Source organism: Lampetra fluviatilis, chromosome 18, assembly GCF_964198595.1.
Source record: "Lampetra fluviatilis chromosome 18, kcLamFluv1.1, whole genome shotgun sequence".
Classification (NCBI taxonomy): domain Eukaryota; kingdom Metazoa; phylum Chordata; class Hyperoartia; order Petromyzontiformes; family Petromyzontidae; genus Lampetra; species Lampetra fluviatilis.
The window spans coordinates 13,095,779-13,118,978 of record NC_136292.1 but is presented as its reverse complement, the minus strand read 5'-3'; the positions used below and the strand labels follow the sequence as shown (position 1 = coordinate 13,118,978).

General features: G+C 50.3%; 1 protein-coding gene across 3 annotated transcripts in view; it reads left to right on the top strand.

The window, feature by feature from the left end:
* Window positions 1-639: 639 nt before the first annotated feature.
* The window catches only part of ATG2B (autophagy related 2B), a 74,074-nt gene continuing 51,513 nt past the window's right edge, over window positions 640-23,200 (top strand). For 2 of the 3 annotated variants that reach the window (XM_078864654.1, XM_078864653.1), the window contains exons 1-11: window positions 640-1,014; window positions 7,852-8,014; window positions 8,680-8,835; window positions 10,706-10,808; window positions 12,498-12,693; window positions 13,459-13,719; window positions 15,689-15,785; window positions 17,284-17,475; window positions 18,006-18,115; window positions 20,605-20,674; window positions 21,350-21,656. In XM_078864654.1, coding sequence (XP_078720780.1) covers window positions 847-1,014; window positions 7,852-8,014; window positions 8,680-8,835; window positions 10,706-10,808; window positions 12,498-12,693; window positions 13,459-13,719; window positions 15,689-15,785; window positions 17,284-17,475; window positions 18,006-18,115; window positions 20,605-20,674; window positions 21,350-21,656 — 1,823 coding nt within the window. In that variant the 5' untranslated portion in view covers window positions 640-846. The remainder of the gene's footprint in view (window positions 1,015-7,851; window positions 8,015-8,679; window positions 8,836-10,705; window positions 10,809-12,497; window positions 12,694-13,458; window positions 13,720-15,688; window positions 15,786-17,283; window positions 17,476-18,005; window positions 18,116-20,604; window positions 20,675-21,349; window positions 21,657-23,200) is intronic. The other variant, XM_078864655.1, reaches the window with a different exon arrangement.

Sequence of the window (23,200 nt, the reverse complement as noted above, 5' to 3'; positions counted from 1 at the left end):
CTGACACCTTGTTTTTACAAGGAGTCATGTTTGTATAGACCACAATACCTGCAGTCGTAATGCAAAAAAAAACATAACTGATAATGTATGCACTGTCCTTGAAGTTGATTGGTCTACACCCGAGTCCGTTTCCCTTAGAGCCTAGTCTCACCATGTGAGACTAGGCTCTAAGGCAAATGAGGTTCCAATGGTGTAAATGCTTACCCCAAGCTCTCATACTCTGATGGTGCATTGTCTTTGAGGTGTACGCCTTTTAGCGTCATCTGGTCCAACCCCATGTGAGACTAGGCTCTAAGGAAAGCTGTCTCGGGTGTGGACCAATCAACTTCAAGGACAGTGCATACATTATCAGAGTTATGTTTTTGTTTGCATTACGACTGCAGGTATTGTGGTCTATGCAAACATGACTCCTTGTAAAAAAAAGGTGTCAGTTTTGTTGCCAGATAAAAGGGTAAAAAAACAATTATCATCATATTCCTGATTTATATGACCACAATTGTTGTTACTGACGAACGTGTTGCGTTGTTTTTTAAAATAGTGCTCATGTACCACCGCCAACTCGGTTTCGTGGTGTCAACACCAGATGTAACTCCTATAGACGTCATGTCATCCGCCTGCGTGACGTCTTTCGTGGGGGGTGGGTGAATATGACGTCACGCCGCTGTTGACTGCTCGAGCCGAAGGCCGTGGGGCTTGAACCCCAACAACAACAACAACGCCGCCGCCGCCGCCACCAGCAGCATCGCGGAGGAGAGAACAGCGACAGTAACAAACAACCACCGCCGCGACGAGCAGGGCAGAGAACACGGCGGCCACAAGGAGGCGAGGCTTGTGGGGAGCGCAGCCATGCCGTGGTACTTCCCGTGGCCGGACTCGATCAAGAAGCGCGCGTGCCGCTACCTGCTGCAGCTCTACGTGGGCCACCTCCTGGAGGAGAAGCTCACGCTGCAGCAGCTCAGCGTGGACCTCTACGGCGGCACGGGCTCCCTGCGCCACGTCGCGCTCGACGTGTGGGTGCGTGACGCGCGGTGACGGTGCAGTTGGGGGTGAGGATGGCGGTGAGGGTTACGGGGACTGTGAGGATAGGGTGAGGATTGGGTGAGGTGAGGGTAGGGTGAGGATCAGGCGAGGGTTAGGATGAGGATTACGTGAGGGTAGGGATGGGGTGAGTGTGGGTCTAGGGTGAGTATGAGGATGGGGTGAGAGTGGGTCTAGGGTGAGTATGAGGATGGGGTGAGAGTGAGAGTGGGAATGGGGTAAGGGCAGGGTTAGGGTGGGATGAGGGCACATCTGTGGATGGGTTGAGTGTGGGTGAGTTGAGTGTGTTAATGGATTGAGTGAGGTGAGAATGGAGTATGTGGCGATGGGGAGAAGGTGCTTCCTGGTGGTCATTGTCGGTGGTGGTGAAAGTGGTGAAAGCAAGAGATGAGGTGGTGAAGGGAAGACGGTTGAGGCGGCTTTATTATTCAGAGTCGTCGAGGTTGGAGGCGGTCGTGGTGGTAGCCTGGCCTATGGGTGATGGAATCCTGATACACGAGACCCACGTTATATCTTGGTGTCCATCGTCAGAGGTATCCTTTACATGGCCGTCACGACTCGCCCCATATCATAGGCAGGACACACGTTACATCCGAGCTGTGATGTTGCCACCCAGGCACAAAGTTTCATTCTCACGACTACTGCTGACTCCATACAGCCTGTCGGTCTCATGTCGCATCAAGGAATGGACCTCGGTAGCAATGTAATTGAACAAATGCCAGTGTCTCTCCACGACTCCACCCCTTGTCTCTCGGAGTCACCACAAGGGGGCCTTTCCTTTGTGCTGGGCACTTTTCAGTATTTTTATTGTTGTTGTTCAAACTCGGAGCTCGCACATGACAAGTGCCACTCACCTGTCACCTTCATATCCACACACCATTGTCTTAGATTTCTCCCATTAGTCTTGGTGAACATAATTATTTGAATAATTATTTAATTGTTCATTGTACCCACGCCTGCTTATCGTAATTTCTTCACTGCGACCCTATTATCCCCCAAATGCATTGCAGATGCATTTATACATAGATACGTAGGGGAGTGGTTGCTGTGTTGCCTTGCAATTTCTTATTACCCAGGTTCAGTTCCTGGACATTTACATCAGTGACAAGTGGAATTGAAACCTAATCTGGCTCTCCCCTATATTGACTACAGCTCGTCTTTTATTGAAATATCACAAAGCGCTATGCATGTGAACATTTTGACGGTCCGTAAAAAAAACCCGATTCCTGTTCGAGCTGTGTGAGCATTGGCACTGGGAGGGCAGGCTGACGCCAATGGGCGCGCTCTGCATGAGAACGTGAGACCCTGTTTTTGTGGTTGTTTGTGCACCTGGGATGCATCCGAGCAGGGTTCTTCACCTGGTGGGACTGCGAAGCCTGCGTGGAGTGGTCCGCCAGGCTTTGGCCGTCTCGAGACGTAACGAGACGAGAGATGAATGAGATGAAAGATAAAACAAGGGACGGAGGAGATGAGAGAGCCGTAGACGAGAGACGCATTTGTTGATGTGAAAGCGACATAGAAACAAGATAGCAAGACGAGAAACCTGGAGATGAGAGGCCCAGATTAGTGGCCGCATGTACAGGACAAATCACAAACATGGGCGCTGACAAAATGCAACAAATAGTGAAAAGGGCGCCACGGAGCACGGAGTCGTGCGTGCTTGGAATTACTCTTGAGAGACAGGAAGAGAGGCACATGGGTTGGAGACCATGTGCATGTTAGGCGCATCGCAGTGACTGCTAGGAAAGCTGAGCGGGCTACGGCAGGGCTACGGCAGGACAACGTCGCTCAGAGGGATTGTGGTCGAGACGAGTGGCGGAGTGACAGCTCGAGGAGGGAACGCGCCCTGTTGCATCGTGAGGCCTTGAGGGATGTTGATGGCTTTCTCGAGGCCTTTATCCAGCAGTGGACGGATAATGGCCAATGATGATGGACAGGCGTAGAATGTCACGACACTACGTGACGTCACAACAGCTGTATATGTGACATGATGCCGCGTAGCCTGCCAGTTATTTTTTGTGCCACCAGAAAATGCAGGGCAACCCGTCTATTGATGCCTCAATGTGACCCCCTTCTCTACTGGCCATTGAATATTGTGAAAGCGATGGCTCCATATCATCAGGAGGAAGCTGCTAAATAGTTTCATACTTTTATTGAGAGTGGTAGGAATCACGTGGAGACTTTTAAATAAAATGTTGTTTTCCCGTATAATTTATCCATAGTATTGTAAGTGGAGTGTTTATGAATAGATGTTGGCATATGGTTGAAGAGGCTTGCCTTAGCAGTGCTGGCTTGGTGCCCTGACGGAAGCCTGTCACCACACTCAGCCGCTCGGCCTCTTTCGAGGATTCTCTTGTTTTAACACTTTACTCGGCTTGTTTAAACTGCGTACAGTAATCCCTCGGTTAACCGTGACATCGGTTGAGGTTTTTTCGGTTAAAGTTTTGCCTCCCATAGGACCCCCATGGTCTCTACTCACGTAAACATTCTGCCTAACGGTACCGTGTTACGTTATTAGACTCGGGGTGACAGTTTGGACCAATCCGAGCGCTCGTAAGTGGGGCTGAGCCATGCCCTCAGCCAATCAGCGACGTCCATTTGTGAGCGTTTCGACTTCATCTGCCTTTGTTTACATCACGATTTATTTTCTGGGCAGTGGAAACAGCCCTCTTGCCGACTCATGTTATTCCTGTATTCGATTCACAGCTATTTCGGTTCAACATGTTAATCGAGGCACCACTGCACTCTGCTTGTTGTTTAAACTCTGTGCTCTTGATTAATTTGGGCAGTGCTTTGCACCAGTGTCGTAATTTACTTTTCAGGGTTCGATCTCAGGAAGGATGACTCAAATGTTTTCATATCAGTGGCTTTAAACCTCACGGCAGGAGACAGACCGATATTTAGGCTCTCACGGGAATGTGGAATTTCCATCTCCAGGGAAGATTACCGCTCAGTACTCCATTGAATAGGGAGGTACTGACTGTAAAAATGGTGTCATTGGGCCGGATGCATGCAGTATACAGAAACACAACAATATTGGAGTTGATGTGGGAGTTGATTGGTACCCAGTGAAGGGAGCTGAGTGTTGGAATTATTTGGGCTAGGGCTGAACGATTAATCGATTTCAAATCAAAATCGCAATTTGAAACAATGCGATTAGCAAATCACAAAGGCTGCCCCAGGCCGAGGGAGATTGACAGTTCTTTTGTGTTTCTTCCATTTGCGAATAATCGCACCAACTGTTGTCACCTTCTCACCAAGATGCTTGGCGATGGTCTTGTAGCCCATTCCAGCCTTGTGTAGGTATACAATCTTGTTCCTGACGTCCTTGGATAGCTCTTTGGTCTTGGCCATAGTGGAGAGTTTGTAATCTGATTGATTGATTGCTTCTGTGAACAGGTGTCTTTTATACAGGTAACAAGCTGAGATTAGGAGCACTCCCTTTAAGAGTGTGCTCCTAATCTCAGATCGTTACCTGTATAAAAGACACCTGGGAGCCAGAAATCTTTCTGATTGAGAGGGGGTCAAATACTTATTTCCCTCATTAAAATGCAAATCAATTTATAACATTTTTGACATGCGTTTTTCTGGATTTTGTTGTTGTTATTCTGTCTCTCACTGTTCAAATAAACCTACCATTAAAATTATAGACTGATAATTTCTTTGTCAGTGGGCAAACGTACAAAATCAGCAGGGGATCAAATACTTTTTTCCCTCACTGTATGTAGAACTTCTTTTGCACCGTACGCAGCCAACTGTGCTAGTCGGAGGTGTGGGGGGAGGACAATAAACTATGGGTCTGTCTGAGTCTACGGGTTTCTGTGTGAGTATGGATCTCTGTGTGAGTCTATGGATCTCTGTGTGAGTCTATGGGTCTCTGTCTGAGTCTACGGGTCTCTGTGTGAGTCTGGGCGTTTGTGTGAGTCTGGGTTTCTGTGTGAATCTATGAGTCTCTGTGTATGTGTTTTGAACTGCTTACGCACCGTATGTAGCCAACCATGCTAATCAAAGTGCGGGTTATGGCGACACGCCTGAGGTCCGGCCCGGTGGTGGCAAGGGTTGGTGGATCACTTGGGCTTTGTGTTGAGGCCCCCCAAATTTACAACACAGCATATTCCAAAGCTCGAATACTTATTGATCAAGAATTATACAGATTGCCTTGCTGCCTTATCTGTGCAGAAGTATTCATAGGGCTAATGACGTTTCTAAATACCATTTATAGATGCTCAAAGAAACTCCAAAACGAGATGCAGTTCAATTTTGACCGCCGCCCACCCGTACTAAAGGGGATGTGACTCAGTAAATATTTCCCACTGAACTTGAATAGTTGGGCTGCTTTCTTACCAGAGCCAAACTCTTGAGGTGATAAGGTGTGGTTGGGTTTACGTGAATCTAATGAAAACTCCAAAACCCTCTGGTTTGGTTGTCATGACAATGACTGGATTCATGAACCCATGTTTGTTTGTGTCCCTATGGGTGTTATCCCCTCGCTAAAGTGCAGCAAGTTGGCACAGCAGGGGGCACAACTGGAAACCTGGGTCTGTCCCCTAACCTCCTGTCAGGGAGCCTTCAAAACTTCACGCGGCTTCAAAGTGCTCCCGGCCTGGCATAGACGCCGTGGTGACGTCATCGTCACTTAGTGGCGAATGGCGGCTCTTGTTGTTATCCCCTAATGTGTGTGGGGTTGTGTTGGGTAGATTCCAGTTTCCTCCCACATGTAAAATTCTCTTTCAAACGAAATTGGTCAAACCTCCCAATGCAGGACACTCCTGAAAAACAGTGTTGAAACCCTGCATATATAAACTCAAGTCAAGCCCACTAAGCTATTAGCTATTTTTCAGAGGCAACCTGGCCACACATGATAGCTAATGGAAGTGGCTTGTCATCATGCATGGGAATTTATCGTAGCCATATAATCTAAACACGCGTTTGTAAATGTGGAGTGCAAAACCGGAGGACCTGGAGAAAAATCCATGTGACCACTATGGGGAGAGAGACAACACCTCTGTTTGGAAAACTCAAAATATACAGGCATTGTCAGGATCTGGATCGAACCCATGTTCTGCATAGCAGGCAAGGGAGATAACATCTCAACCACAGAGGTGACTGTGAAGGTGTGGTCTCGGTCTGGCATGTTAGGCACATGCTTTTGAGTCCTTTCGATTCAAAAGTGTGTGACGGTGACACTCAGAAAAGGGAAGTGTGATTTTGCTAACGTGCTCAGAGGCCGCGGGTTAATGCTGACATCAGCACGGGTGGCGGTGTGTGACATTGCGGTCTGCACACTGCACCAACATCTCAGCCACCCAAGTGTGATTTCTAGCAATGATAAACATCAACACTCAGTCAGTTTTTATATTAATCCAGTGTGGATATTTCCTAGGTTTGCTCAGCTTAAAGTGAGCACGTGGTGTTGTTGTGTATTCAACGTCAGCACTGGGAAAATAAAATTGGTGGGATGTTGTGCTGTTATCCCTGCCCCTTTATATGCCTTTGCTGCCTACTGGACATCTGTGAAAAAGAGCTTTATAGCTCATCTGATTCCTCCAGTATAAATAAATATTGTGATTCTGATATTCTGATTCTAATAGGTGCTCACTCACTCCACTTACGCTGACAGTAAAGCGACATCGAGGACAGTGTGTTTTTGTCTTTGTGTGCTTGTGTATCAATTGTTTGTGTGTATATATGTGTGATACGAACCCGGCGGCCTGAGTTCGATTTCCGCTTATGGCCAACACCTTTCACGATTATTTGAACCTGTTCTGGGCCTCCCGTAGGTCGACTTAACCGCAAATGAGTACCTGGTTTGGTGTGTAAACATCTCCACTAGGGAGACAAAGGCAGCAGGGCGTGGTGCCAGCCACTCACCCCCTTGTGTGCCGTTCCGACCTTCATAGGTGCTCGCTTACATTACTTCTACAGTCTGTTAAGGCTATACGGGGTGTCTTTGTCTACCTATATGTGTGTTTGTGTTAATTGTACCAGTGTGCAACTTTGTGTATGAGTGTCTTTACTTGTCCATGTGTTTGTGTGTTCCTGCATCTGCCTGTTTACATAGATTCCCATATTAGTGTGCATGCCTGTAAGTGGGGAGCGGTATTGTAGCGGTTAGCGCACTGTGCTACGGACCCGGCCACCCGAGGTCGATTCATGCTCATGGCCAACATGAGCGGCGATTATCTGAATCTGGGCCTGGTGTGCAGGCTGGCGTAGTGTTGGCCACCCGATCCCTTGTGTGCTGTGTTCGCTAACAGCACTTGCCCCAACGGCCTGTTAAGTTTGTACGGGGGTCTTTTTCAGTGTTTGTGAGTGTATATATATACACACGTGTGTGTGCCTGTGCGGTGGGTGTGCTTGCTTCTTCATCTTGTGTGTGTGTTTGTATGGCAGTGGCATTTTAAGTCGAGTGGAATTATCTTTTCATCAACTGTAACACGATGTGGAAACTACCTGGCCTGCCGCTCCACAAAATCTTTGGGTCTTCTCAGCCACAGTCATGACCTACCTCCCTTCTCTATGCTTGCATAAGGCAGAGAAGCGACGCTCAAAAAGAGTGAAGTGCAGGCGGCTCAAACACAGCAGGTTGGCACATTAGGGAGCGCAGGTAGTGAATCTGCCAGTCATCTCAGTCAGCCAATGACACCTGGGTCTGTCCCGTGACCTGTCAGTGAGCCCTTTGACACTTCATTACCTCGAAGCGCACCTAACCTGGCGCAAGCGCTGTGGTGATGTCACTGCCACTTAGTGGTCAATGCGGGCTGTTGTTGTACACTGTGTATACATGTGTTTGTGCCCCCGTGTATTTCTCAGTCCCTCAATGAGATGCTGGACTCGGTGAATGCTCCCCTGGAGATCACCGATGGCTACATCGAATCCATCTCCGTGTCCATCCCCTGGTCGGCTCTGCTGCTTGAGAACTCCACAGTGGAGGTGCGGGGTCTGCGCCTCACACTCAGGCCCAAGGCACCCACCGGTAAGTTCTCCCACATGAGTGCATGTGTATTATGTGCTTGTGTACGTTAGCGGTGGTGTAGTGGTTAGCGCACGACGCTGCAAACCCGGCAACGTGAGTTCCGTTCCCATTCACGGCCAAAAAACAGCAGTGAATGTTTGAACCCTCTTGGTTGAATGGTCCTCGAATGACTGCCTCGTGTTATGTGCAAGCATTGCCTCTAGGGAGAAAAAGGTGGCCGGGCCCATGCCCGGCCACCCGCTCGTGTGCCGTGATGGCCTGAATTGGTGCTCACGAATAGCAATTCTCCCAATGTGTTATTTAATCTATAGGAGGGTCAGAGTCGTCATTGTTGTTTGTGTGCTCGTAGGGAGCGGTGCTGTAGCGGTTAGCGCGTTGTGCTACGAACTTGGCAACCCTAGTTCGATTCCTGCTCACGGCCAAGACCAGTGACGATTATCTGAACAAGCCCTTAGCCTCCTCTGGGTCGGCTCAGCCTCAAATAAGTACCTGGTACAGTGTGTAAACATCGCCGCAAGGGAGACAAAGGCGGCCGGGCATGCTGCTGGCCACCCATCTTGCGTGCTGTGCCGGCTTTCATAGGTGCTCGCTAACAGCACTTGCACCAACAGTTTGTTCAGGCTATATTGTGGGGATCTTTGTTTTTGTTACGTGTGTGCTTGTAGTATCGGTGGTGGAGTCTCTCTACTGGTCCACGTGCATGACCAGCAGCATGCAGCTGGCGCAGGAGTGCCTGAAGCAGCAGCCGGGGGACGAGCAGCCAGACTGCGCCACACAGCAGTTTGAGGGCCTTGAGGTCTTCGCTCAGACCATTGACACTGGTACAACAACAACATCCGCCATTTGCCAATTTAATTCGGGATGACATCGCCATGGTACTTGTGCCAGGCTCGGTGCACATTGAGGCCACACACCTGTACACACCCACTAGCCGTGACACCCTGGTTTCTGGTAGGGTTGTTAAACAGTAACCGGCTCCGATTCCAGCGGAATGTTTAGTCGGAGGAGGTGGGAGTGCCCACGCTTTGCCCCACCACACGCGCCCTGCTAATCAGCTGACTGGTGAACCGATTTGTACTGCTGGGCGGGTGGACAGAGGCAGTGGGGGCGGATTTAAGAAACTTGCCCCATTGTGTCAGCTGCTGCGCTCATAGGTGGAATTAAACCGGCGACCTCTGAGTTGCAAGTCCAATGTACTAACCGTTACACCACTGTGGCAGCTCGCTTTGATTCTCAATTTAAACAGTTAAAAACACTGTATTTTTTTCTCCACGTTTCTATTATGCGCGGCAAAGCAACGACCGGTTTTATTGCATCTACCGCCATTACACGAAAATGATTTTGACAGCCCTGATAAATAGATTAAGTTCATTCCGCCCAAACACGCACACACACTCGCACACTCACGTGGGTGAGTGCAGCTGTTGGGATACTTGCTTCTGGGATTCGTGACGCAGTCTGACAAACCACGCGTCTCCAGAAACCCGACCACGGGTAAACAGCACAGAGCCTTCACCCCCCCTCACCTCCAAAGAAGCAGCCGCCGCTGCGATAACGCGACGACCGGCATAAACACTGAGCTAGGCGGCCGCCACCACCACCTGCCTCTCAGAATTCTCTGCACGGTGCCAGTTACAAGGACCCTGCAAAAAAACTAGGAGCAACAGAAATGTGTATTTTTTTTTAAAGGAGGACGTTAAAATATCATGGACAGACAAGATGAGTAACACAAATGTATGCAGAGCATAATACATTTAGAGAGGTAGTGAGAAAACAAGAGACTGAATATGATGTTTTGACTGGGAATATTGCGGGTACTAGAAACCGGGGAAGATGGAGAATTAAGTACTTAAGCAGTCTTAACAATTGGATGCGACTGGGAGCATCTAATTCAAAGTTGTTGAGTTATATCTTGAACAGAGATGAATGAAAGACGGCCATGATCGCCGATGCATTTGAGAATGAATGCCGGCGTATATAGCGAAAGAGATACGGTGCCTCAGTCTGGCTCTGTGATTCCCAAGTGTTTCATCGAAGCCCTAAGAATTGTAAATAAACCTTTGGATGGCCAAGATGTTTAACCCACGATGCTTTAACCACAGCCCAGTTTTTAACCTCGTGGGAACTTCCCCCGACATGTTTAGGAGTCGAAAGAGTTGTAAATGTAGATCTTGGATGGTGGTCGACTCAGTCCATCATCCCTCTGGGGTCAATAAAATGGGTATTATTTTGTTTGTAGTCAACAGTGGTTGTACTCTGAATAGTTTACATTGGTTACTGAGGTGGGAACTTGTTTGTAGATTAGTCTCTGCCAGAGCAGTGCGGAATATCCACCAGTGGCTCAGAACTGCCCTACGAAGATGAACACCACCTTTGATGAGGTGTGGTTTAGTGTGGGGACATGTGGAGCTGGTTGTGTGCTGTGTGTGTGGTGTAGCAGAGTGAGATTTGGTGTTGGTGGCAAGGTGTGGTGTTGGTTGTGTGGTGTAGTGTGGTAAGATTTGGTATTTGTGGCGAGGTGTGTAGTTGGGTGTTGTGGTGTGGTGTGCAGTGTTATGTAGATGTGTACTGTGATTTTGATGGCGTGGAGTAGTATGGGTGAGGTGTGGTGCTGGTGGCGTAGCGTGGTGAGATGTGGTGCGGTGACTCGTGGTGGTTCTGATGCGGTCGCCCCGTGTCCCCGCGCCCCAGTGCTGCGACGAGTCAAGTTGGCCTTCCTCGACACGGTGGTGCGCGTGGAGCACGTGCGGGACAACGCCAAGAGCGGCGTCGCGCTCGAGCTGCGCATCAAACGGTGCGTAGGGCTGGTGTGTGAGATGCGTGTGTGTCTGTGATGTGTGTGTGATGTGCGCGAGTTGTTTGTGTGAGATGTGTGTGTGAGACGTGTGTGTGTGTGTGTGGGAGATGTGTGTGTGATGTATGTTCTTGTGTGAGATGTGTCCATGTATGTGAGATGTGTGTTTTTTGTGGGTTAGTGTACTGTCTGGAGTTGGGGTGTCTATGCGCTGTTTATGTTTATGTTGCCCAACCCAAACTTTCTCTGGCGCCTCCACTCTGCCTCCGTGCTGCTCTATTTCCACGTTTTCCCTGACCTCGTTGGGTTTTGTTCACCACCGCATTGCCTGGCTTAACCCCCCGTGCCATCTCACAACTCCCCGCCTGACCTCCGTGTCCTCCGCACGCCTCCTCAATGCCAATGCCTCTCCCGACACCTGTCCCGCATCTTGTCTACCACCGGGGACTCCCCTAGGACCACGTCGTTCATTGGACCCCCAGGTCCTCTGAGACTGCCGCTAATTCTTGATGGTGCTGCCCCGGCCGTGCCTGGAACTGGTTTGTCATTGATGGAGGTTGTTTCCTGGAGGTGACCAGGCCCAGTGGTGCCGCTGTTCACAGCTTATTGCTGATTTATATCCAGATTCATGGTTCTAAATCCGGCAGGCTGCCCTGATTATTACTGCGGTGTTAACCGTGAAACACTTATGCACCACCGGCTTCACTGTGTACGTTAAATATCCCCTGACGTCATTCTAATAGAGGAGGCCATTGTGTTCCGCTGTCATGGTTGAAAATTAGCCAAAATAGAAAAATTACCTGCAATTTACTCAGTTGGGATTATACATAGCAACATCGCCTCCGGTTCTGAAACTGTTGTATCAAATGTGTGAATGTGTTGATTTGTTGCTCTGAGCTTGGCCTTCGTAGGCGACAAGCTGTGCCTTGCCAAACGTCTTCTTGCACTCATCCCCGCAACCAAACCCCTGGCGTGTGCTTGTGATTCCTGCTCACGGCCAATACCAGTGACGATTGTTTGAACCGGTCCTGGTCCTCCCCTAGGTTGACTCGGCCTCAAATGAGTTCCTGGTGCGGTGTGTAAACATCTCCACTAGGGAGACAAAGGCGGCCGAGCGTGGTGTTCCCCACCCATCCCCTATTGTGCTGTCGGCCTTCGTAGGTGCTCGCAAACAGGACTTGCTCCAACATCCTTTGAAGGCTATACGGGGGATCTTTTTCTTTGTATGTGTGTATGTAATTAGATATTTAATTACTGCCATGTTTAGTGAATTACTATTGTGGAGATTACTCTTAAGGTGTCAGCCCAAGTTTGCGGGTGGGTAACGGTGGGCAGCGTGGACTACTGTAGCGGGTCAGCTCGTATGAGTATATATTTGACCGTATTGTGACGTGTCTGTATGTGGGGGAGCCGTAGTGCAGTGGTTAGTGACACTGCATTACAAACCCAGCAACTCTGGTTCAATACCCGCTCACGACTAACATGGGTGACGAATATCCCAAACCAGTCCTGAGCTTCCCCGAGGTCAAGTCTCCCTTAAAGCAGTACCTAGTGCGGTGCATCAACATCGTCACCTGGTAGACCGACGTGACCAGGCGTGGTACTAGCCACAGCAATCTGCCTCACACCACGCCCCAACAGTCCGCTTGAAGGCTACTCGGCGGGCTCGTCGTGTTTGTGCGCGAGCAGCATGGATTACTGCGACGAGGCGGCGTGCGAGGAGGTGGGGGACCTGGGCCCCGGCGGCGTGCTAGGCGAGCACGTCGACCTGCACCACCCGGCCGCCTTCGCGCGCAAGACGCTGCGCCTCGTGGACGTCGACGTCTTCTGCCAGGAGATCCCGGCGGAGGCCCGGACGCCGCCGCGCACGCCGCCCTCGCACCAGGTGTGCAGCCACAACGCACGCTCGCCACGCTCGTGACAAGTAGACGACAGATCCCCCTCCCCCGTGCAGCCTGGAACAGACTGTTGTTGTGAGTGCTGTTAGCGAGTAGCACCGCCTATGAAGGCTGGCACGGGTACACGAGGGGGTGGGTGGCCAGCACCAAGCCCGGCCGCCTTTGTCTCCCAAGCGGCGATGTTTTACTACACACTGCACCGGGTACTCATTTGAGGCTAAGTCGATCTAGGGAGGCCCAGCGCCGGTTCAGGTAATCGTCACTGGTGTTGGGCGTAAGCGGGAAATAAACTCTGGTTGGCGGGTTCATAGCGCAGCGCGCAAACCGCTCCACTGCCGCTCCCTAAACTCAATACGGCTCGCGTTCACACACCCATATATATAGATGTACACAAGTATGTGTATTGGGGAACAAACAACAGGATGGTCAGCCCAGTTCACCACCCATGCAATCTACTCAGCTCAATATAGATTGAAAACTAATTTCTTTAGAACTGCTTCTGGTGTTTAGTTTGTTGGCCTTCCCCTGCACCTGCGATGAGCACGGTTGGCTACGTATGGTGCGAGAGAAGTTTAACATACAGGCACATCCAGAAGCTCACTGTAGCCATTCTGAGACGCCGGCTTGCCGCACGCTCGACGTGCATCGGTATCCACGTTTGCGCGTCATGCCGACATTCGGTTCGACGTCGTCGTCGAGCGGATTTACGGTGTTAATCGCGCGACAGTGTCGCGAATAATCTCGTTCGCCAGCGTGCGATCCGTCTCCCCTACCGCCAGGACACGGAGCCCAAGCTGTCGCCGTCGTGGAACCCGCGCATCGTGTCCGAGCCACACCCGCAGTTCTCGCTGTCTCCCACGGGGAGCGCGGCGGGGCTGCGCAGCGAGCCCGTGGACGACGACGCGGCCGCCCCCCTCATCACGCCGCCGCCACCCCTGCAGGTGGCGAGCTGCGCCGGCGCGGTGGAGGTCAACGTTCAGCTGAAGCAGAACGAGGCCCTGCCTGGGCCGAAGGTGAGGGTCACGACCCAACCCCTCGTGTCCCCCCCCCCCCACCCGAGTGGCGAAACTAATACCCCCGTTTTGTGGCCTCCCGATGCTGTAAAAACAATTGTGTGCATGTTACGCAAATGATTAACGGTTACGTGGAACTGGCAAGAAGGCCATGGCAGGATGGGAATAGTTTTTTGTGGTGGAAAATAATTCACCAATAATTAAGGTATTTTACCTTGTTACACTGTTTCTTACACTATTTACCTTGTTCAACTCCTTTATTTTGTTACACTATTTTACGTTGTTACACGAATTGATCTATCTAAATAAATTTACCTTGTTAACACTATTTGGACCTTGTAAGTTACAACCAATCTAGCAGCAATCCATCAGCCAGTTCAAGGAGACATTCGATAGACCCTGTCGCTGCGATCCACACAGCGTCTTTGGCCTCCTTGGTTTGGATGAAAAAGTTGAGCATTAAACTATCACACGTTTCAATACTGTTGCTTTGTCCCTGATGTCAGACGAAAACATCTTCTGGCTCTGATTATTATTAAACCGGTTTGCCTGCATGGTTGCCTTGGTGACGTCACAGCACCGAATTGAGGACCTGGATCAGGAAGGGCATTCACGCGAACTCTTGTTTCCACCTGATGGTGCTGGTTGTAACCTCCATTCGTCGGCCAGAAATTGTTCTCTCTTTTCATTGTAATTGATTTAACTGAAAAACCAAATCAATTGCGATATCTTCCCACGTGACAACTTGCTTTGTTTGGTCTTGTCGGGAGGTGGAGGGTTACAGCTCATATTTGACCATTACAGCTACACGTTCGGACCTAAACAGAAACCAATTACGAATCTGAAACTTAAGTAATTCACCAAGGCTGGTCAGAGCATCGTCCTCCTGCGGCATAGCGTCTTGCAGTGCGCGTCCCTTCCTATTGGCGGCCGTGAGCCGGTAGTGGTGGAAATGACGCAGCGCTGAGTTGTGTGGTCACTCTCCACACAGCAGTGGTTCTCAACCTTTGTTGGCTACTGCTGTACCCTCGTTGAATTTAGTTTCAACTGAGTAACCCCCCTTGCCTGACCCATCATGGTTCTGAGAAATAAATGAATTAATAATGAACATCGATTTTTTTTTTACCAGTTGTCCTTTTGTGAGGTATCCTAACCAGCTAAGCAACTGCAAACGAATAAAAAATGAACGGACGCTCTGCACGCATGACGTAATGTTGTCGTGCTCGCTGGTTACTCTTGGAAACCACATTGTTTATGATCAGTGAGTTTAAAAAAGTATTTTATATCCTTCTAGGGTACCATTTGGATTTAAATTGTATAGTTATTTTCTCTTAGCATATTCATACATGATTATTCCCCAATGCCTCTCATGTACGATATAATCTCACACATTTATAAATCACCTCACGTACCGCCTGGGACATTTCCAAATATCCCCAAGAGGCTCCGTGCCCCCCGGTAGAGAACCACTGCTCCACACAGCACAACCACCAATGAGTTCCCACAGAGCGGAGCTCGTTTGTGTCGACGCGGGAGTGACGGTCGATCGATAGAGAGGAGATGTTCAAAATCCCAGTCACGGGTTGATGCGGCCGCCATGCATGGCATGCTGATAAATTAAGTGTACATTGTGGTCAAGTCAACAGTGCCATATCTACATAGCCTGGCCCCCACCATGCAAATGTGGAATTTCCACCACTGAGTCCAGGACTATCAATAGAGATGAGTGCCACTCCGTTGCTTGGTTTCGCCGAAAGACGCTTTGAATACCACTTTACAAGTATAAACGTGCGCACACGGACACACGGACGTACATTTTACAAACCTACATCATCCCCGTGTCCCCACGTGTCTTGCACGTGTCTGGCAATACGTAGTTCTGGCCACATCTCCATCACTTCCTCATCCTGCGTTGCCGTGCCGGCCGCGTTAATAGGCGGTCGTTGTCCGTGCTCGATGTTTGTCGCAGCTGGAGGTGAAGGCGAGCATGGGCTCGCTGAACGTGTTCGCGTCCCCAAGGCAAGCCCACCTGCTGCTCGACCTCTTCTCCGTGCTCTGGGGCCCAGGTACCGGCAGTGTCGGGTGGCCATGTCGTTTTGCAGCGGTGTTTGTCCACGCGCGCGCCGCTCGCAAACCAGAGGCCGGCCCAGCGGGAGCAGCCGCTCCCTATCGGAGCTCTTGCTGCCCTGCTGCGGGAAGAGGAGGCTGAGGGGGGAGGCCGGGTCCTTGTGGCTGCTACAGTAGCTTGCAGCAGGCTGATCGCTACCTCCAGGGGTAGGCACTGGGAAGGGAGCTGGCCTTGCACTGTGAGGGACCTGATGGACTGGAGACGGAGGGTGAATGCCACCATACACTGTGTCGCCGTGTACTGTCCCCCACCTCCCCTGTGTATGATCTGATTTTTAAGTTGATTAATTTTATGCAGCTCAACACACATTTTTTTATTTCCTTGGATGGCTCGGATCGGCCAGCTGATTTTATTGCTGTCATTCTCACGTCAGTGCAACCATGCTGCCGTTGTGTGCTCACCGCTGTAGCAGTGTCTCACCGGAGTACGCGGTTGTCAGAACAGTCATGCCAATGCCAACAGAGACTCCCCATTCCTCTCCATTCACAGCCATTCGCCAGCATTGGAAATTCCACATTCTTGTACAGGGGACTTGCCTCCTTGTCGGACAAATTACTGCTGATGTCATGCTAAATATTGCCCTATGCATTGACCCCCCAGAAGAATAATGATAACATTGCCGAGCTGAGCCAACCCGTGACTGTGACGTTCTGATTGCTAGGCAGGCTTTCTGCCATGCGGCTCCTTGGTCGGATCACATGTGGTTTATCGGCAACACAGACCTCTTACATATGGGTTCCTCAGTCGGGGTTTGTTTTAACAAAGGAAACACTGAGCCAATTTAGCCGTTACCGGTTCCCCATCACCAGGACCATGTGACCTCTGAACCCAGTGGTACTCGGTAGCTTATTGTTATCGGCGAGAACCATCCTAAAACATCGTTGTAGGTTCCCCTACATAAGGATTATGGGTAGCACGTGCATGTTTGTACATGGGGCACTCGCGTAATGGCTAGCGCTGTGAACCCAAGTTCCAAGTTTATTTTTGTTGAACTAGTTGAAAAAGAAATGGTACCGATTGTCTAATTTTCAACAGGGACCCTGGGGCAATAGTCTGCCAGTAAGAGATTGATGATTCCCATGTGTAATTCCAATCGGGTAGTTTGCGAGTAAATTTGTAGTTTGGCGAACTTGGACCATGGCGCCGACACACAGTGGCCTACTCTTGCGAATGACGTCATCAGTGTCCACTGCGAAGCAGACGGCGCGAGGTATTATATTTTTCTGGTTATTACACCCACATTATTAATCAGGCCCACCGCTGGAGTCGAAACCTGAACCTCAGCCATTGAGGCTGCTCTCTCTGGGAGCCTGCGGCTGTTGCTGCTGCTGCCGGCGCAGGGCACGGGGGTCCGTGGGCGCCGCGCCTTGCGAGTCACGCGACCGGGCCGGTTCTCGCGGCTTTGGGCCCCGTGGATAACAGTTGCGCCAACACAGATGGCGGCTGCCTGCGGGAGACGCTGGGCAGGAGCCGCCCCATGCAGTCGGTGGACATGCGCCGCATCGAGTCCCAGCTGCACCGGCAGTTGGCGGAGCGGCAAGGGGAGCACGTGGGGCGGCACGTGGGGCGCGGCGGTGCTCAGGACGACGCAGCCGGCCTCACTCACAGGATGGCGCCGGCGTGTAGGGGTGAGCCTCGACGTTGCGCACGTGCGCACGCTTACACTCGCAACAAAACGCACTCGAGTCATACGTGCAGTCGTCGCGGACGCTTCGGAGATAGTTACGTTGTTAGAGCCACCACCTGCCAAATCCAAATTATTATTTGTTTCCATTCACCGGGAAGTTGGAGAACAGCTCTCGGCAATCAAATGTAGCAGCAGTTAGATTCGACGTGTCACTTGAAAACTGCGTCAAGCATCTTCAGGATGGAATGCGGGAAGTCAGAGTGACCGCATCACCTGACCAGGTTTCTTAACCTTTTCCCATTCAGAGATATCTGCAAGTTGCAGGGCAGGTGTCCTGTTTACTGCTGAGTCTCAGGCACCCTACCCACGGGATAACTGCTGTGAACTTTCCGCAAAATGCGAATACGAATGTGGTTGGGGACGGTGCCAGCCATACCGCCCCCTCGTGTGTCACTCCGTTCTTAATCGGTGCTCGCCAACGGTCCTACCCTGAGTGTTTACCATGCCCCTCGGGGGAGTGTCTGTGCGCAGAGGATGAGTTTTTCTCGATGGCGGACATGTCGGGGAGTGTGGGGTCCCTGCCCCCACTTGGGGAGCCCCCCGAGGTCGACCTGGACACGTCCTTCAGCAGCAGCACCAGCGTGAGAGTCGTGGGGACACCCACACCGACATGTGGAGACACGCGGGGGACACGCACACCGACATGTGGATACACACGAGGACACGGGGATATGCACACAGACACGTGGAGGCACGCGGGAACACGGGGACATGCATATCGACAAGCGGGGACCCAGGTACACGTGGGGACATGGGCACATACGCATGGAGACATGCGGGGAGACGGGGACACGCACAGACACACATATTTGGATTACACAGAGCAGCATTCACCGCCCCCTTCTGGCAGACTCGTGCTTTATTGCAGTCCAGGAGTGGAGTCACCTTGTGCCGCACAGGGATAGTTGTCATTAGGGGGTGCACTTTCAAATGTTTAGCATAGGATGAACAGCCCTCACATGGGGACAGACCTGGGTGTTGTGATGGAGGTTTAGATATGGTATCTGTAATGTTGTTTGATTATATGTGGCACTATTGTATTGTACATGCTAATACTCTTTTCATTAAGTCCAGAGGCAGATGCCAACGACGAACATTGACAGACGAATTGTACCAATGAGTCCTGATGAGGACGGAACCAGCCTCCAGCTGTCTTCCTCTCACTGTTGCCTATTGTTAGGATGGCCACATTTTCCTCACTCTTTCAGTTGATGGTCTGAATGACAAATGACCACCTATTCAGTTATTTTGAGCTGGTAGCATGGATAAGACTGAGGGTGGTTGTACATACAATGCTCCACATCTGTGTGTGCAATTATTCCCTAGGTTGCAGAATACCCGACTTACGTAAAATCCGACCTTTCTGAAATGCTCCCTTAAATAATGTAAAACAAAAATTAAATATGCGGACATGTTTGCGTTAGTTACGTCAGCGCAAGTAGTGCAGCGCGGTGAGGTTGTGGGTGAATTCTGCGGAGCGAGGTGTAAGGCGGGCGCAGCATCTCCCCCAAGGCGGTGGTGTGGAGCCGCTCTGCACTGTCAGTCACGCTGTTACATGGTTATCGTGCGTATATACCCGCCACATCGTCTTGTAACTTTCTAACTAGATTCAAAGCTTTCGTGACTGTAGAAATTACTCTTTGGTTCTTTCGGTAAAGTCACGTAGAAAGAAAATAAATGAAATAATAATAGAATACGACGTTTCGATTGCAGCACAAGCAACCACCATTAGGTAAAAATGAATGAGAAAACAAACATAGTAATCTTTTAAATATAATGCAATACAACACAGAGAGTCGGCTAACAACAGTCAACACCCTACCTGGTTGATTACGTTCTTCCAAAGATTTCTAAATTTGAGAAAGAGACAAAACACAGACACGGAGACACATAGACAGGCACACAAGCAGAGAGAGACACACACATAGACAAACAGAAAGACAACGCCTCTGTGTCACCTTAAATGGAGAGGGAGGGGGGGTTGGGGCAGAGAGAGAGGGGGGGATTTGGGTAGAGAACAATGAGAAAGTTGTGTGGAATTCCTGCCCATAGCGGCCGGAGGAGAGACAATGGACTTATAAACAAACAAGCACGCAAAATTTAGAGAGAGAAATAGGAATTTTAAGAAAACAATGCAAAATTAGGAAGTGTAATGCAATGCAACACAGAGAGTCGGTTAACACACAGATAACGCATAGCCTGGTTGATTACGTTCTTCCAAAGATTGCTAAATTAGAAGTTAAGTGTGAAACAGACGAGCACGGCAAAATTGTAACTTTCTATTGCTCGTTTTCTTTGTTTTAAGTTTATTTCATGAGTTATTTATTTTATGTACTTTATTTAACACAATTACACTTTGATTGCTTGTGGTCTCAGCCAACAGCGATTGGAGAAGTTTAGACCTAGCATAATGCACAATAAACGAACGTTCGAAAGTGACTGCTTTCTGTTAACAATTCAAATGTTTCGTGGTATTCATAAACAATTGAATACAGTATGTGTTCCATTAGTTTAATAATGAGTAGTGTTAGGGTAGATATTCGATGAAATGAAAGAATCGTAGGAAGTGCAGAGCATACGTACAGCGACACGATGCAGTACAGGTAGTGATATAAAACTGAGGACAGCGTGATACAGAACTGAGAGAAAACGAACTCGTAATTGGGTAGTAGGGGAGACACAACTATTTCTAGATATGGGATTTTATTGTTTATTTTGGGGGAAAATTGTTCAATTTCCCACATACGGAAAATTCACGTTATGGATCGTTCTCGGGAACCTAACCCTTCCGTAACCCGAGGACTGCCTGTATTGTTAAGTCTGTAGGTCTATGAGGCTTGATGTCTCTGTGCTCTCTCTGCGCTCCCTGTATTCCGTGTTCTCTCTCTGTGCTCTCTGCGCTCTGTGCTGTCTGTGTGCTTTGTGTGTCTATCTCTCTGTATGATCTCTGTGTACTCTCTCTGCGTCCTCTCTCTGTGCTGTCTGTCTGCCGTCTCTGCTTTCTGCGTGTTGTCTGTGTGCTCTCTGTGCTCTGCTTGCACTCTGTGCTCTCTGTGCTCTGTGTGCGCAGGGAGGCCGGCAGTGGGGGGTGGCGCAGCAGCCGCTGAGGGTCCGCGACGGAGACACGAGGCACAGCACACGTACGGCACACACACACACAGCGCATGCACACACAGCACACACATAGCTCACACACAGCTCATACACAGTGCACACACAATGCACACACAAAGCACACACAGCACACACACAACGCACACACAGCACACACACACAGCTCACACACGTAGCTCACACACGTGTATGGCACCACAGGGACACAACACGAACTAGGCAGGGTGACAATTACCACCTTACCCCCCAATGTCAGAGAGCGTCCATGGAGGGACTGCAAATCAATGCACCAACTCTGGAGGCTGCCTCAGCTCCTTGCATGAGCACCGAGTACCCTACCAGGGGGCTGTAACGCACCATGATAACCACACAAACACTGTGCCTCTGTCTGTCTGTGTCCCAGTGTCTCTGTCCCTCTGCTGCGTCAGTCTCTTGTCTACTTTTCTAAGTGTCTTTGTGTTTTTTCTGTCTTTTTCTTGCCTGCCTTTCTCTCTCTGTGTTTCTCTCCTCCTGGGAGGCGACAGTAAAGCATAGTACCCGCACACACACACTTTTCCCGTCTCTGTGATTCGATCTCCGTGTAATTCTGTATCTGCTTCTGCGTAATATGTCTCTGTCCGTCTCTTTCCCAGCGTATCGCAGTTGCGCGTTGGCACACACACACACGCGTGTGTGTCTCTTCCTGTTGTCACCTCTGCCAGCGCACAGCAGCGTGCCCCTGACAGACGATCAGTCCCTCAAGCCCGAGCTGGTGCTTCACCTGGAGCTGAGCAGCGCCTCGGCCACGGTGCTGCACATTGACCCGCTGCCCAGCACCACGGGCGGCTCCGGGGGCGGGGACCAGGGTGCGGGGGGAGAGGGGTTGGGGGATGGTGCCCTCCAACCCCCCGAGGGCCCTCTCGCCGCCATGTCGCGCCAGTTCTTCCGGGAGATGGAGGAGTTCGGCGGGAAAGACTTTGCGCAGCTGAGAGAAAAGTTTGCAAAGGCGTGCCCACATGACCACTTCAGGTACTGGCGGCTATGAGACCTTATGATAGGAGATGGCCGATGATGGTGCTCATTATAAGGAAGCATACCACACCTATGCTTGTGTCTCTCTGTTCGCTCGCAGTTGAAACCTGGGCATGTATGTATGTTGAACTTCTTTAGCACCGTACGCCGCTAACCATGCTCATCGAAGGTGCGGGGGAAGAGCAACAAACTAAACACAAAACACAGTTCTAAAGAAATTAGTTTTCAATCTAGATTTAAAAGTGCATAGCTCCAGTGGCTCCCTTAAAATTGGAAGGAATAGCGTTCTAGATGGCTGCAGAAGCGCATCTGAAAGTCGATGCAGTGACCGTCTTTGTTTGATGGCCAGCCAAAAGCCGCTCTGAGAATGACCGGAGTTCGTGTGATGATTCTCTTGGGCTTGCTTCACCCTACACCAACGAGTTGATTCAAAAAACGCAATCCTCTGAGCTCTGAAATCTCCTGATTTTGCCCTACGCAACCTACCAGGCTCCAGACTTTCATCCTGGGGTGATAGGACTTTTGTCTGCACAGCACCCAGACTCTGGAATCCCCTGCCCTCATCTCTAGTTTTACAACTCGTCCCATTCCTTCTTTCTCTTCCACCTTTACATCCATTGAGCTCTGAGATCCATTGCCGATGTGCACCCTATAAATCTAAATTATTATTTTTACTTTTGTAACCTCAGGTGCTACCACTTCTTGCTGTGGCCCATGGGCATTGTTATTGATGACGGTGGTGGCGGTGGTGGTGGTGCTGGGGCATTGTTGATTAGGGATGGACTGATCTCACGATTGAAATCAATCCTCTTTCATGTGGCATGTGAAAATTGAACAGACTGTAATTGTCATACTATATTAAAAAAAAAAATGTCTGACTGACTGGCTAGAGGCCATGGACCACCTAGCATGTAGAGGGGGGGAGGGGGTGTGCGAGTGGCTGGCACACAGGTGGGGGTGTGTGATGGGCGGGTGTGGGTGCCTATGGGAATCACGAGTGGGTGGTGCGGAGGGGGTGGGGGTCTTGGGGGTGCCCACATGTGGAGGGGTGTACGAGGAGGGGCCCACAGGTGGGATTGGCATGTTTGGCTATGTACGGTGCGAAACAAGTTCAACATACATACAAACATACTCGCTAAGTGTTGTGGCATTGCGTCTGATGTTCGATAGCGGGATGTTCGTGAGTCACTGCAGCGTATATTTGAGGGAGCTGCTCACCACACGCGGCAGCGCAGCCAGCATTGATTTGCGTCAACGAGCCCGACGTGAGAGCCGTTGTTCCAGACCTGAGCCTGCGTTGGTGTCCAAAAGGTCCCAGCGCAGCATGCCCTGGGAATTCCCTGCCAGCTTTTGGATGACATTGACCCTAAATTTCACGTTCTTGCCAGTGGCTTCGGTGTTGGTGATAGCAGAGAGTGGAGGGGGGCGTACAGCCCCTAAACGTTGCTTTGCGGTCACAAGACGGTCAGAACCAACGCAGGTTTCGTCCTACTTAGAACTGGAATTTAGCCAAACACTCACGCGGGTACGCACGCACGTGA